The sequence below is a fragment of the Jatropha curcas genome, chromosome 11 (assembly GCF_041381405.1).
Source record: "Jatropha curcas cultivar XTBG-Jc1 chromosome 11, XTBG_Jcur_1.0, whole genome shotgun sequence".
Classification (NCBI taxonomy): Eukaryota; Viridiplantae; Streptophyta; class Magnoliopsida; order Malpighiales; family Euphorbiaceae; genus Jatropha; species Jatropha curcas.
In genome coordinates this window covers 8,506,026-8,519,273 of record NC_143161.1, presented here as the reverse complement: position 1 = coordinate 8,519,273, position 13,248 = coordinate 8,506,026, and the positions used below count along the sequence as shown (strand labels likewise).

The 13,248-nt window shown below is 27.8% G+C and overlaps 1 protein-coding gene across 1 annotated transcript; it reads left to right on the top strand.

Moving 5' to 3' along the window:
- Positions 1 to 8,776: 8,776 nt before the first annotated feature.
- On the top strand, positions 8,777 to 11,904 carry LOC105643115 (polygalacturonase). Its single transcript, XM_089716024.1, has 9 exons — positions 8,777 to 9,232; positions 9,322 to 9,447; positions 9,666 to 9,833; positions 9,961 to 9,981; positions 10,391 to 10,598; positions 10,718 to 10,799; positions 10,914 to 11,022; positions 11,252 to 11,368; positions 11,618 to 11,904. Exons 1-9 carry the CDS (start codon positions 8,894 to 8,896, stop codon positions 11,837 to 11,839), a joined length of 1,392 nt encoding a protein of 463 aa, XP_089572150.1. The 5' UTR covers positions 8,777 to 8,893; the 3' UTR covers positions 11,840 to 11,904.
- The last annotated feature ends 1,344 nt before the right edge of the window (positions 11,905 to 13,248 follow it).

Genomic DNA, 13,248 nt, shown 5'->3' with positions numbered 1-13,248 from the left:
GTTAAGGGTAAAAAAGTGTAAAATAATTTTTATTGACTAAATTTTTAATATACGTATTTTGTCAAATCATGCAAATAAAATGGGACGGAGTGACCACTTTTTAATTTTAGTTTTATTGTTCAAAAGAGTATAAATTCTTTTGTTTCGTTAAAAGAATTATATGTCTAGTCTATTTGTAATTGTTAATATTATTATTAATGAATTATATTTTTAAAAAATTGGCATTAAAAAAAAAAAAAAACATGATCTGAAAAAGGTGAGATCTTTTACCTTTTCCCAAATCGTGATTTATTTTCTTTTTCCAAAAAAAAAAAAAAAATCAAAACCCGCTTTTGAAAGGAAACTCCAAACAGAACCTTATTTTTAGCTACCTTTTACAATTATTTTTTATTTCATTTTTATTTTTGTCTTCGAATAAAATGAAAGTGTCGTTATGTTGTGTGCCATTGCCTATAACTGATTAACGTTGATGATTTTCTTAATCAAGCTTTTAATTATTATATTCTAAATATGTCATCCTTTTAACTATAACTTATCCAAATAACTAAATTAGAATACGCTAAACTAGATGCTAAGTATAAATAAAATCATCAAATCTTTATTGGCTGAATGCATAATATCCCTCCTAAACCATTTTAACTATTTATCAACTTCAACTTTGTAGGGAACCTACTAAACCCCTTTAATTTTTTTTTTTTTTTTATATCTTTTACACTTCTGTTCAGTTACAGAATTGAGCGTGAAATACAATCGCTCTTATGTGGCGTTTTTTTGAAACACGTCTGCATATTTTATTCCACGTGGCATTTATATTTGTTAAACTAATTTAAACCCATTAGAAATGCCCAAACCAATTAAAAAACCAAGTAAAAACCCATGATTTGAGGCAAATCGAACCTTCATCAACCTAAACTAACCACAACCTAAATCTATCTTCTCCCTTCTCTCCATCGTGCATAGCCCTCCTCCATTTTTTATTTTTCCGATCATCTGCTTGTGTTCGCCAACACCGACTCCTCCCTCTCCATTTTCAACTCCTGTCTCTCCACTTTTTGATCAATCCAAACTCGCCGCCATCTCTTCCTCTCCACTTTCGACCTGTTTTAGCGCAGCAATGGGGGTGGTCTTGAGCTGCAATTCTTGCTCTTTGTTTTCTTTTATTTTCGACAAGGCCAGCCAAGGACTAGTCGGGTTGACCTTCTCTTCGTCCCTAGCAACTTATTTACTGCTATTCTTTTTTATTTCTGATTCAGTAGCAACGTAATAAGGAAATAGGAAGGGAGATGTGTTTTTTCAATTATTTTCAGTAAAACGCTGTCATTTATGCCACGCTAGATTAGAATGAAGCATTAACGCTCTCTTTGAATATTGAATTCACGGCTACTATTCCAGCTTGGCAAGGGGCTCATAAATTACAAAAAAATCAACCTAAGGGGTATATAGGTCCTCCACAAAGTTTAGATTGACAAATGGTTAAAATGAAAAAGTTCAAGGGAATTTTATACATTCGGCAAACCTTTATTCTATATATCATCATCATGTTATTGTCAAGAGCCTATTGCTACCATCACAAGCTATATATACACATACATTGCATCCTTCGATAGAACAAATCGATAATTAATTATATGTCGAAGTATAATAATTATTTTGTTTCATTTAAAAAACAAGAAACTTCCCTTTAATTATTCAATCTAGCCAATATTTCCTTTGTCCCAAAATATAAATTGTTTTTGGTTTGTTATTTTATCCTAAAATATAAGTCGTTTTGTATATTTCAAGAAATAATGAATGATATTTTTTCAATATTACCTTTGTTCACACTTAATACGATAAATACTTCACAAGTAACTATTGGTTTTGAGATAAAAAATAAATTGGTTAAATTACCCTTGAGTTTGTTATAATTTAGAAGAATTAATTGCTTTCTTAATTTTTATGCAAAAACTTTAAAAACTTATATTTTGAAAGACAGGGAGTATAATGCAAGAAAGATTAATGATCAGTTGTGCAACTATGTGTATTTGAATGCTGAAGTGAGGGTTTAAGGTCAAGGATTTCATAATGGGATGGATATATATGAAACTTGGAAACTTAAGTCATCAAATTTTGGATCTCTTACTCCAATGCTATTCCCATTCCCCCACTCCACAATCATATTACACCACAACTTTTTTCTGTGGTGATTGACCAATTACAAAATGCCACATATGCATACATGCTTTCATCATCTTTTTCTTTTCTTTTTCCTTTTATTACAATTTTTTTTTTAATTCAAATGTCAAAAAAACTACACTATTTTTGTTTTATTATTAGAATTGAACCACGTATGGTAAAAAATTAATTTTAGGTAATTTTTAACAATTAAAACTTATCTTCTCGATGAGATTTTTTTAAAATTTTATACAATATTCATGAAAAATCTAATTAATTCATTTTTATAATTACAACAAATTAGTCATCATTTAATAAAGAAGTTTATATATAATTTTTTTTATTTCAATCATTTGGTGTCTGAAACCTACTGGCTCGACTAATCTGGCTTCACGCTGTCAAACCCACAAATGGGGGCAAAGCGTTCCCTCTAAAGTGTTTGAGTGTTTAAAAGGACTTCATACTCAGTGTTCGAATTCGAAACCTCTGATTAAGGAAAAATGGATTCTTATCATCTCATCTCAACTTTCAGGAGTAAATTTATATATATGACTTTAGTTACTTCCTGTTATTAATTTTCATTAATTAAATTAATTGTTTTTATTTCTCATTTTAGAATTTAAATAAGATTATAGTCTAAAATATTTAATATTCTTTAGGGAATGATATATTTCTCATTTAGATTATGAAATAGATACTTTGAATTAAATTTATAAAATTTTTAATATTATTTTTCTTTTTCCATTGGAGGAGAGGGGATTCAAATTGGTTATATTGTAAAGTCATATATGAACTGAGAAATTTTTTTTTCTGTACAGGAAAATTTTCAAAAATTCTAAGATGAAAATCATCCTTAAAAAATATATATATTTTTTAAATAGTTGTGATCTTTGAAAATACTGATATGAGTTTAAAATGTTAAAGTACATAACTATTTGTCACTAAGCCTTGTTATAGTTAAAAGTGAAGTATGACTATCAATCAATAAAATGTAGTAGGTTACATGTCTAGTCTATTTGTAATTTTTAATATTATTATTAATGAATTATATTTTTTTAAAATGGTCATTAAAAAAATAAAATATGATCTGAAAAAGGTGATACCTTTTACCTTTTCCCAAATCGTGATTTATTTTCTTTTTCCAAAAAAAAAAAAAAAAAAAAAAAATTCAAATCCCGCTTTTGAAAGGAAACTCCAAACAGAACCTTATTGATAGCTACCTTTTACAATTATTTTTTTTATTTCATTTTTATTTTTGTCTTCGAATAAAATGAAAGTGTCATTATGTTGTGTGCCACTGCCTATAACTGATTAAAGTTGATGATTTTCTTAATCAAGCTCTTAATTATATTCTAAATATGTCATCATTTTAACTATAACTTAACCAAATAACTAAATCCAAATACGCTAAACTAGATACTATGTATAAATAAAACCATCGAATCTTTATTGGCAAAATGCATAAAATCTCTCCTAAACCATTTTAATCATTTGTCCAGTTCAACTTTGCAGGGGACATACTAAACCCTCTTAACTTGTTTTTTTATATCTTTTACGTCCTGTTCAATCACAGAATTGAGCGTGAAATACAATCACTCTTACGTTGCATTTTTTTAAAATATGTTTGCATATTTTATTCCACGTGGTATTTATATTTGTTAAACTAATGTAAATCCATTAGAAATCTCCAAACCAATTAAAAAAAACCAAGTAAAAATCCATGATTTGGGCCGAATCGGACCTTCGTCAACCTAAACCAACCACAGCCTAAATCTATCTTCTCCCATCTCTCTGATTGGTGCACAACCCTCCTCCAATTTTTTTCTCGATCATCTACTTGTGTCTGCCAACACCTACTCCTCCCTCGCCACTTTCAACTCCTCTCTCTCCACTTTTTGATCAATCCAAACCTGCCGCCATCGCCTCACCGCCTTCTCTTCCTCTTCATTTTCGACCTGTTTTAGCGCAACAATGGGGGTGGTGTTGAGTTGTGATTCCTGCCCTTCGTTTTCTTTTATTTTTTGAAGGCCAGCCAAGGACTAGCTGGGTTAACCTTCTCTTCGTCCCTAGCAGCTTCTTTACTGCTGTTCTTTTTATTTTTCGATTTAGTAGCAGCGCAATAAGGAGATAGGAAGGGAGCTATGTTTTTCCAATTATGTTCGGTAAAGCGCTGTCATTTGTGCCACGTTGGATTAGAATGAAGCATTCACGCTCTCTCTGAATATTGAATTCACAACTACTATTCCAACTTGGCAAGGGGCTCATAAATTACAAAAAAAAATCAACTTAAGGGGCATAGTAGGTCCCCACAAAATTTAGGTTGACAAATGGTTAAAATAAAAAAGTTCAAGGGTAATTTTATACATTCGGCAAATCTTTATTCTATATCTCATCATCATATTATTATCAAGAGCCTAATTGCTGCCAACACAAGCTATATATACACATACATTGCATCCTTCGATAGAACCAATCGATAATTAATTATATGTCAACCTATAATAATTATTTTGTTTCTTTTAAAAAACAAGAAACTTCCCTTTAATTATTCAATCTAAACAACATTCCCTGTGTCCCAAAATATAAGTCATTTTTTATTTGTTATTTTGTCTTAAAATATAAGTCGTTTTGTATATTTCAAGAAGTAATAAATAATGTTTTTTCAATATTGCCCTTGTTCACACTAAATACAATAAATAATACATAAGCAACTATTGGTTTGAGATAAAGAATAATTTGGTTAAATTACCCTTGAGTTTGTTATAATCTTGGAGAATTACTTGCTTCTTTAATTTTTATATAAAAACCATAAGAAAACTTTTATTTTTATTATAGTCTTGGAGAATTAATTGCTTCCTTAATTTTTATATAAAAACCTTTAAAAACTTATATTTTGAAAGCGAGAGAATATAATATAAGAGAGATTAATGATCATTTGTGCAACTATATGTATTTGAATTATGAAGTGAGGGTTTAAGGTCAAGCATTTCATAATGGCATGGATATATATAAAACTTAGAAACTTAAGTCATCAAATGTTGGATCTCTTACTCCAAAGCTATTCCCATTCCCCACTCCACAATCTTATTACACCACAACTTTTTTCTGTGGTGATAGACCAATTATAAAATGCCACATATGTATACATGCTTTCATCATCTTTTTCCTTTTATTACAAGTTGAAGGAAGAATAACTACAATATTTTTGTTTTATTATTAGAACTGAACCATGTATGGTAAAAATTAATTTTATGTAATTTTTAACAATTAAAACTTATCTTCTCGATGAGTTTTTTTTTTTTTTTAATTTATGCAATATTCATGAAAAATGTAATTAATTCATTTTTATAATTACAAGAAATTAGTCATCATTTAATAAAGAAGTTTATATATAATTTTTTTTATTTTAACCATCCGGTGTCCGAAGCCCACTGGTCCGACTAATCTGGATTCGCGCTGGGCAGACTCATAAATAGGGCAAAGCGCTTCCTCCCAAGTGTTTGAGTGTTTAAAAGGACTCCATACTCAGAATTCGAATTCGAGACCTCTGATTAAGAAAAAATGGATCATTGTCACCCATCTCAACTCTCAGGAGTAAATTTATATATATGACTTTAGTTACTTTCTGTTATTAATTTTCATTAATTAAATTAATTGTTTTTATTTCTCATTTTAGAATTTAAATAAGATTATAGTCTAAAATATTTACTATTCTTTAGGGAATGATATATTTCTCATTTAGATTATGAAATAGATACTTTGAATTAAATTTATAAAATTTTTAATATTATTTTTCTTTTTCCATTGGAGGAGAGGGGATTCAAATTGGTTATATTGTAAAGTGATATATGAACTTAGAATTTTTTTTTTTCTGTATAAGAAAATTTTCAAAAATTCTAAGATGAAAATCATCCTTAAAAAATAAAAAAAAAGTTATTTTTTAAATAGTTGTCATCTTTGAAAATACTTTTATGAGTTTAAAATGTTAAAGTACATAACTATTTAATTGTCACTAAGCCTTGTTATAGTTAAAAGTGAAGTATGACTATCAATCAAGTTAAAATTGTTAATGTCACGTTTCTTTCTGATTTAAGTTGAATGGGAACTTTTAATTACATCAATCAATGAAAATTACAATATGGCCACGTAAAACTAAAATTAAGACTTTCAGTTACCTCAAATTAGTTAATTAATTCTGATTAATCCTTAATATTCTGTATTACCATAGAGGGCAATAAACCTTAACATGCATTGAACCAGCACCGTTTTATCATTTATGTGATGTCTTAAGCATATAATGGATAACTATCAATATTACGTGATCTATGAGCCGTTGGATGGATGTCTGGAATGGTCTTCATAGGAAAACAAAATGAATATTCTTTTAAAAGTTATTTTAACCTTTTTTTTTTTTTAAATACTCTCCCCGTTCCATTTATTTTAACTCCTTCAATGTAAATTTCAATTCTTATATCTCACTTCTCGATTTTCACTTAATCACCATAATTATTTTACTTATTGGTGTTCTAAAAACTTATATTTTATTTTTATTAAACTATTATTCTCATATTTCACCTCTCGATTCTCATCCAGCTTTCATAATTAATTTATTTTTTAATATTTTTAAGCTATATTTTATTTTGAAAAAAAATAATAAAGTAGTCTCTAAGTTATAGTCAACTCTCTATTTTTAAAAATCAATTATAAGATTTTTATTATAATTTTATTAACATTTTGGTCCTTCTGTCAAAATAAAGAGATCAAAGTGTTAACTGAAATCATAAAGAAAGGACCACGGTGTTAACAACAATCATAAGTTAGAGATTTTATTATTAATTTAATAATAATTTAAAGACTATTTCTTGGTCAATGACCAATTAAAAAAATACTATTTTAAACGGAAGGCCTAACGTGTTAAAGTGTTAACTATAATTCAAGAAGCAATTTATTATTTTCCCTTTTATTTTTATTGAATCCTTATTTTAATTCATCCTTCTCAGACACATTTTTCATGACTTGTGTAATTCTGAGTACGTAGGGCTCTGTTAATTATGCGATCATGCACATGCAAGCAGCAGTTGCTCAACCTTTTATTTTTGACTCTGGAATTCAAACTCTTGCTAATACGATGAGAAGTAAATTTACTCGTGAAATTATTATTTATGATTATTGTATTAAATTTATTTTTTTAAATTTGATTTAAATTACAAATTGATGGTTAAAGCAATAAAAGTACAATCTTCGGAATTCAAATGTAACGTCTATAATATTAAGAAGATTTTACTTGAATATCACTCCACGGAAATGTAAAAATACATATTGAAAGAAAATCTGATTTCAAATAAATCATTTAGGTTGAAATTAAAAAATGTATACTTATTAACATGATTCATAGTTTAAGTTTAGTAAATTAATAAAATAGAGAGAAAAAGAAATTACTATTTAAATTTAGAAAAACCCTTCAAAAAAAAAAGATTAATTTAGAAAAACAATGAGTTTTAACATTGGGCCTGTCATAAGATTTTTCTTTTTATATATTTTTGCATTAAATTCACCATTTTATTATAATTAAGTAAAGTTATTTAAGCAGAGATTAAGGAATATCAATAATTTTAATTCTGATCAATAAGATATGATATTATATAGATGTTGAAACCAATATATTTCCTTACTAAAATTGGTTTAACATTTAGCTAAAAATATTATGTTACAAATGATATTTTGATTCTATAATTAATTACTATATTTGAATTTTAAATAATCATGCACAAAACTCTAATATTGAAATTAACTCTCATGTCAAGAAACATTAATTATATATATATATGATCAGTAGAGTCGTAATTGGATTAGACCTGCTTGGACCATATCTATGTTCCTCGTGCGTGGATCAATTAAAATTTATTATCTATGTTGAAATTAAGGCTTAAAAAAACGAAATTATCTCTCCATATCTTACTACTTTAAAATTAAATTAATTTGAATTATAAAGTGAAGAGCAACATCAAGTTCAACAATACCCAAAAATTTATAGTTGATCTATTAAAGTAACATGGATTAATGAAAAATCAGATTTAACCAAAAATAAAAGAAAAGAAAATTCTCATTACTAATTTTTTTTATAGAAAAGTCCAATGGACTGAAATAACATTGCGGACTACACATTAGGGATAGTCATCCTCTTAACTCACCAAATTAGTGAAAACTCATATGGTCGAGAAGACTCGAACTCGAGATCTTCTGCTCCTCACATACAAAATTACAGGGGCGGATCCATAAAATTAAATTAGTGGGAGCAATGTATAAAAATTTTCCCTGTTGTAAATCCGCCCCTGCCTGGTTGGTTCTCATTATTTTATATATGCATGTGGAAATTGAAATTTTAGGTTAGCTAGCTAGCTATAGCTAGTGATGTTATACAAGGTATGGACTAAAGATGAACATATTTCCTTGCAAAAAAAAAGTTCTTTCATCAAATTGTATATGTGTATGAATCTAAAGTCAACAATACTACCCTCAAAGAAATCCTTTCGTCTCAATCTCTTGTATCTCACATACCATACCTCAAGAGTCATAATAAGGACACCTGTCCAACCATTTCCTTCCCTCTCTATCTCTCTCTCTCTAGTATCTATAAATACACAAGCACTACCATGACATTTTATTCACTTCCATACCCTGATATTACCTAGAATCATCCCATCAAGCTCTCTTTCCCTTGCAAAAGAAGAATCACATAATGGCTTTGAAAGGAATTCAAAACCCTAATTATCCATTCTTCACCATTATTTTCCTTGTTTCAATTATTATTATTCCATGTTATAATTGTTTTCAGCAAGACACTCTCAATGATTACCTTGAAGAAGAAATATCTGGCTATGATAATTCTCAACCTTATGCTTATCCTTCCTATTTTAGCTCCATCGATGACGGTTGGTCCAAGCACTTCAGGAATTTAAGAACTGATAATGTTCTAAATTTGAAAATATTTGATAAAGTTGGATCCACATCAACTTCAGTTAACAAAATTAGTGTTGATGATTTTGGAGCTAAAGCTGATGGAACTGACGATACTCAGGTATTTTTCCATTTTTACATACAATTTTAAATTTTTTGCCAATTTGTTTTTAGCATTGAATTATAATTTCTCATTATATATTTCTATAGGCTTTTGAAAAGGCTTGGAAGGAAGCTTGTTCATCTAAAGGAGCTATTCTTCTTGTGCCTAAGAACAAATATAGTGTGAAGCAAGTTAGATTCTCAGGTCCTTGCAAATCCAGTATAACAGTGCAGGTAACCTAAAATAAATATATACTTATAAATGCATTTTTTTTTTTCCAAAAAATATTTTTTAAAAAAACCCATTTAATTTTTCTATTTTACATCGTCTGTATAAAAGTTTTGAGAATTTTCGATCATTTTATTAGACTTTTATCGATCGGTTTATATATATATATATATATATATATATATATATTCATATAATAATCAAAATTTGAAAAAAATATTAGATATATGGAACTATTGAAGCGTGGGAAGATCGATCAGCTTACCAGAAAGATGATAGACATTGGCTTGTATTTGATGAAGTTGAGGATTTGGTAGTTGAAGGTGGTGGCATAATTGATGGGAATGGCAACATTTGGTGGAAAAACTCATGCAAAGTCAATAAAGATCTTGTAAAATTATTTCTATATCTTCAATCTCCTTTTTATTATTATTATTTTTTCATTCTTCTTAATGATTTTCCTTTTCTTGCAATGAAAAAACTGACTCTTCTTGTTCTCTTCGTGATCTCCTCCTCAGCCTTGCAAGGATGCACCTACGGTATGCTGTGTTATTTATTTATCTATTTATTTTATGGTTTAAGTCTTATTTGATAACCACTTTTGAATTAGCTTTTTACATTTTAGTCAAGTCAAAATTATATTTTTATTAATTGTAATGTTTAACGATATAGCTTTTATAATAGTTTTTAAAGGGTGAGAAAACTTTTCATGAAATGTTAAATATTATACTGGTTAACTTTTTAACAGTTAATTTTGAGCGTTGAGCATTTAGCTTTTATTACAGCTAACAGTTACTATAACAGTTAATGACTATTAAAACACCTAATATTATCGAATAGACTCTAACCCTATATATATTAAAATTTTAAGTTCTATATCCTGAATTTCAAGAATATATATAATTTTTAATTTTTAATTAACATTAATACATTTCCTAATCATGGCAGGCTTTAACCTTCTATAAATGCAAGAACTTGGTAGTAAAGAACCTGACAGTCCAAAATGCACAACAAATGCACGTGTCTTTTCAAAGCAGCAGAGATATTAAAGCCTCCAATCTTTTGGTAACTTCACCTGAGGATAGTCCTAACACTGATGGAATCCATGTCACTGAAACCCAAAACATCCAAATTACAAATTCAGTCATAGCGACAGGTAGTATATTTTTACGTTTAACCCCTTAAATTACATCAATTAAATTAATTTACTTTTTTGGATTAATCATTATTAGTACTAATAATTAGTTTCTTTAATACTGTGTTGTTATATTAAAGGTGATGATTGTATCTCTATTGTAAGTGGATCGAAAAATGTGCAAGCCATGGACATAACCTGTGGGCCAGGCCATGGAATAAGGTCTTTGTCTTATTTGCCCTCTCTTAAAATAATCAATTTTTATTTGATATAATTAATTAATTAACTACTAATTAACTAATGTTTCTTGTTTCTCACTATGGTGCATATATATAGTATTGGAAGCTTAGGCTCTGGAAATTCAAAAGCTTATGTTTCAGGAGTAACTATTGATGGTGCCAAGATTTCTGGCACTGCAAATGGTGTTAGGATAAAAACATATCAGGTAATTATTATTATTATTAAATTCTAGGGCGGTGATAACCAATATGTCGTTCCACTCCTAGTCTTAAATTAAATTTTAAAAACTAAATAAATGAATTCGAACTTGATTTATCGCCATGTGGTCGTACATATACTTATCACTGAACTATATACAATGAATGAATAAGAATTATAATTAATTTAAATAGTATATCAAAATTTAAGACTATATTGTGTTATTATATATGCAGGGAGGTTCAGGAATTGCCAACAACATCAAGTTCCAAAACATTGAAATGGACCGTGTCACCAGTCCCATTATAATTGATCAACACTATTGTGACCAAGAGAAACCATGCAAAGAACAGGTATGGATATATATATATATATATATCTATATGGAGGCTGATACATGGCCTTGATCAACAACTATCGGATAAAAGCTATAAAACAGCTACCAGCTACTACAATAACTAGCTAACAGCTATTATAATAACTAATAGTTACTAAAAAAACTAATTTTGTCGAACTAACTCATATTATTTGCTATCAAAATTCACAAAAATGTGTGATTACACTTTAGTTATTACTAAAATAAATATTATTGGTTATTGCAGAAATCAGCAATTCAGGTGAAAAATGTGGTGTACAAGAACATAAAGGGGACAAGTGCTTCTAATGTGGCTATAAAGTTTGATTGCAGCAAGAACTATCCATGTCAAGGGATTTTGTTGGAAGATGTTATTCTTAAAACGGAAGGAGGAGACGAAGCAGCAAAAGCTTCATGCAGTAATGTTAAATTAACTGAAATGGGAGTAGTTTCTCCAAATTGTCCTTGAACAAAAACAAAAATTACTGTATGTAACATATATATATATATATATATATGAATAATTTATAGATACTGACATTGAATGTTTTTATACATGATGTACCAATAGCACAATACATAGATTGTAACTTTGGTTTGTTTATATTCATTCGATGATGAAATAATAAAGATCATTTTTTTTTTTTTACGTGCTCCTCCTTTATCATATAGCCTATTAAATTTCCGATTCACATTTTATTATATGGGCAAGGGCAACCTGTCTTTCGTTTCATATTGAGCATAATACTTCTATCCCCAGATTATTTAAAAAGCTTAAAATTTGAAAATAAAAAATAATTTAAAAATATAACAATAATTATAAAAAATTAAAGTGTCTTGTCTTTGATTTAAAAATAATTAAACAAACTAATTAATTAAAAAACTATAGAATGAGAGAAATATTTGATTATGTTGAATTTTGAATTATTTTTCATTAAATTATACTTTATTCAAATTAAATATCTAATTATTTTTAATTATATTTTATTTGAATCAAACATATATTTTTTTAGATAAAATTAACTTTTTTATTCTTTTGGTGTAAATTCAAAAAATAAATTATATAAAAAATTAATTTTTTTAGGCACACTACATGTTATGTTTTAATGCATAACCGGATTAACGTAAATATGTCAATTATAATTAAACATTTGTTTACAGTTTAAACAGTAAATTAAGCTCGAGTTTAACTCTTTAAAAATTTATTTGAACTTGAAAATTTGAACTTTTCGATTCGGACTCCACTCATTTACGATTTATATTTAAAAAGAAAAATCGTGGCTTAACCTACAAAACATACACGAACTTACCATTGATAGCTTCAAAGCTTCTGTCTACTTTTTGGATCTAAAACACCTCATCTTTCTGATATTAAGAATGTATTTATCAAACATTCTTAACTTGTTGGGGCCTAATGATCATATAAAATTCAAGATTCCACCTATCTGTCCCTTCTTTTCAGAATTCAGATTGAATTTGAGTATTCAAATTCCTAACTTTGGTTTAATTTTATAACCTTAAAGTCTTGTTTGGTTTGCAGAATAATAGCTAATGCCTATTCTTCACTTTTATAAAGCTAGTCACACCTATATATTATTTAGTAATTTATAAACTTTTAAGCATATATTCTATAATTTTTGGTAATAATTTAAACTATAATTTTAAATTATTATGAATTCAACATTTATAATATTTGAAATTATGATTTTTGGCAGTTATAAAAAGGCTAAAATACATAAATTCACCCATGAACTTTACAATTTTAATCTTGTGGCACCCTGAACTTTTTGAATGACTTATCATACATTTGAATTTGTAAATTTTGATAATATGACACACCTTTTGACACTAATATCAATAATTTTTAGGATTTTTTAT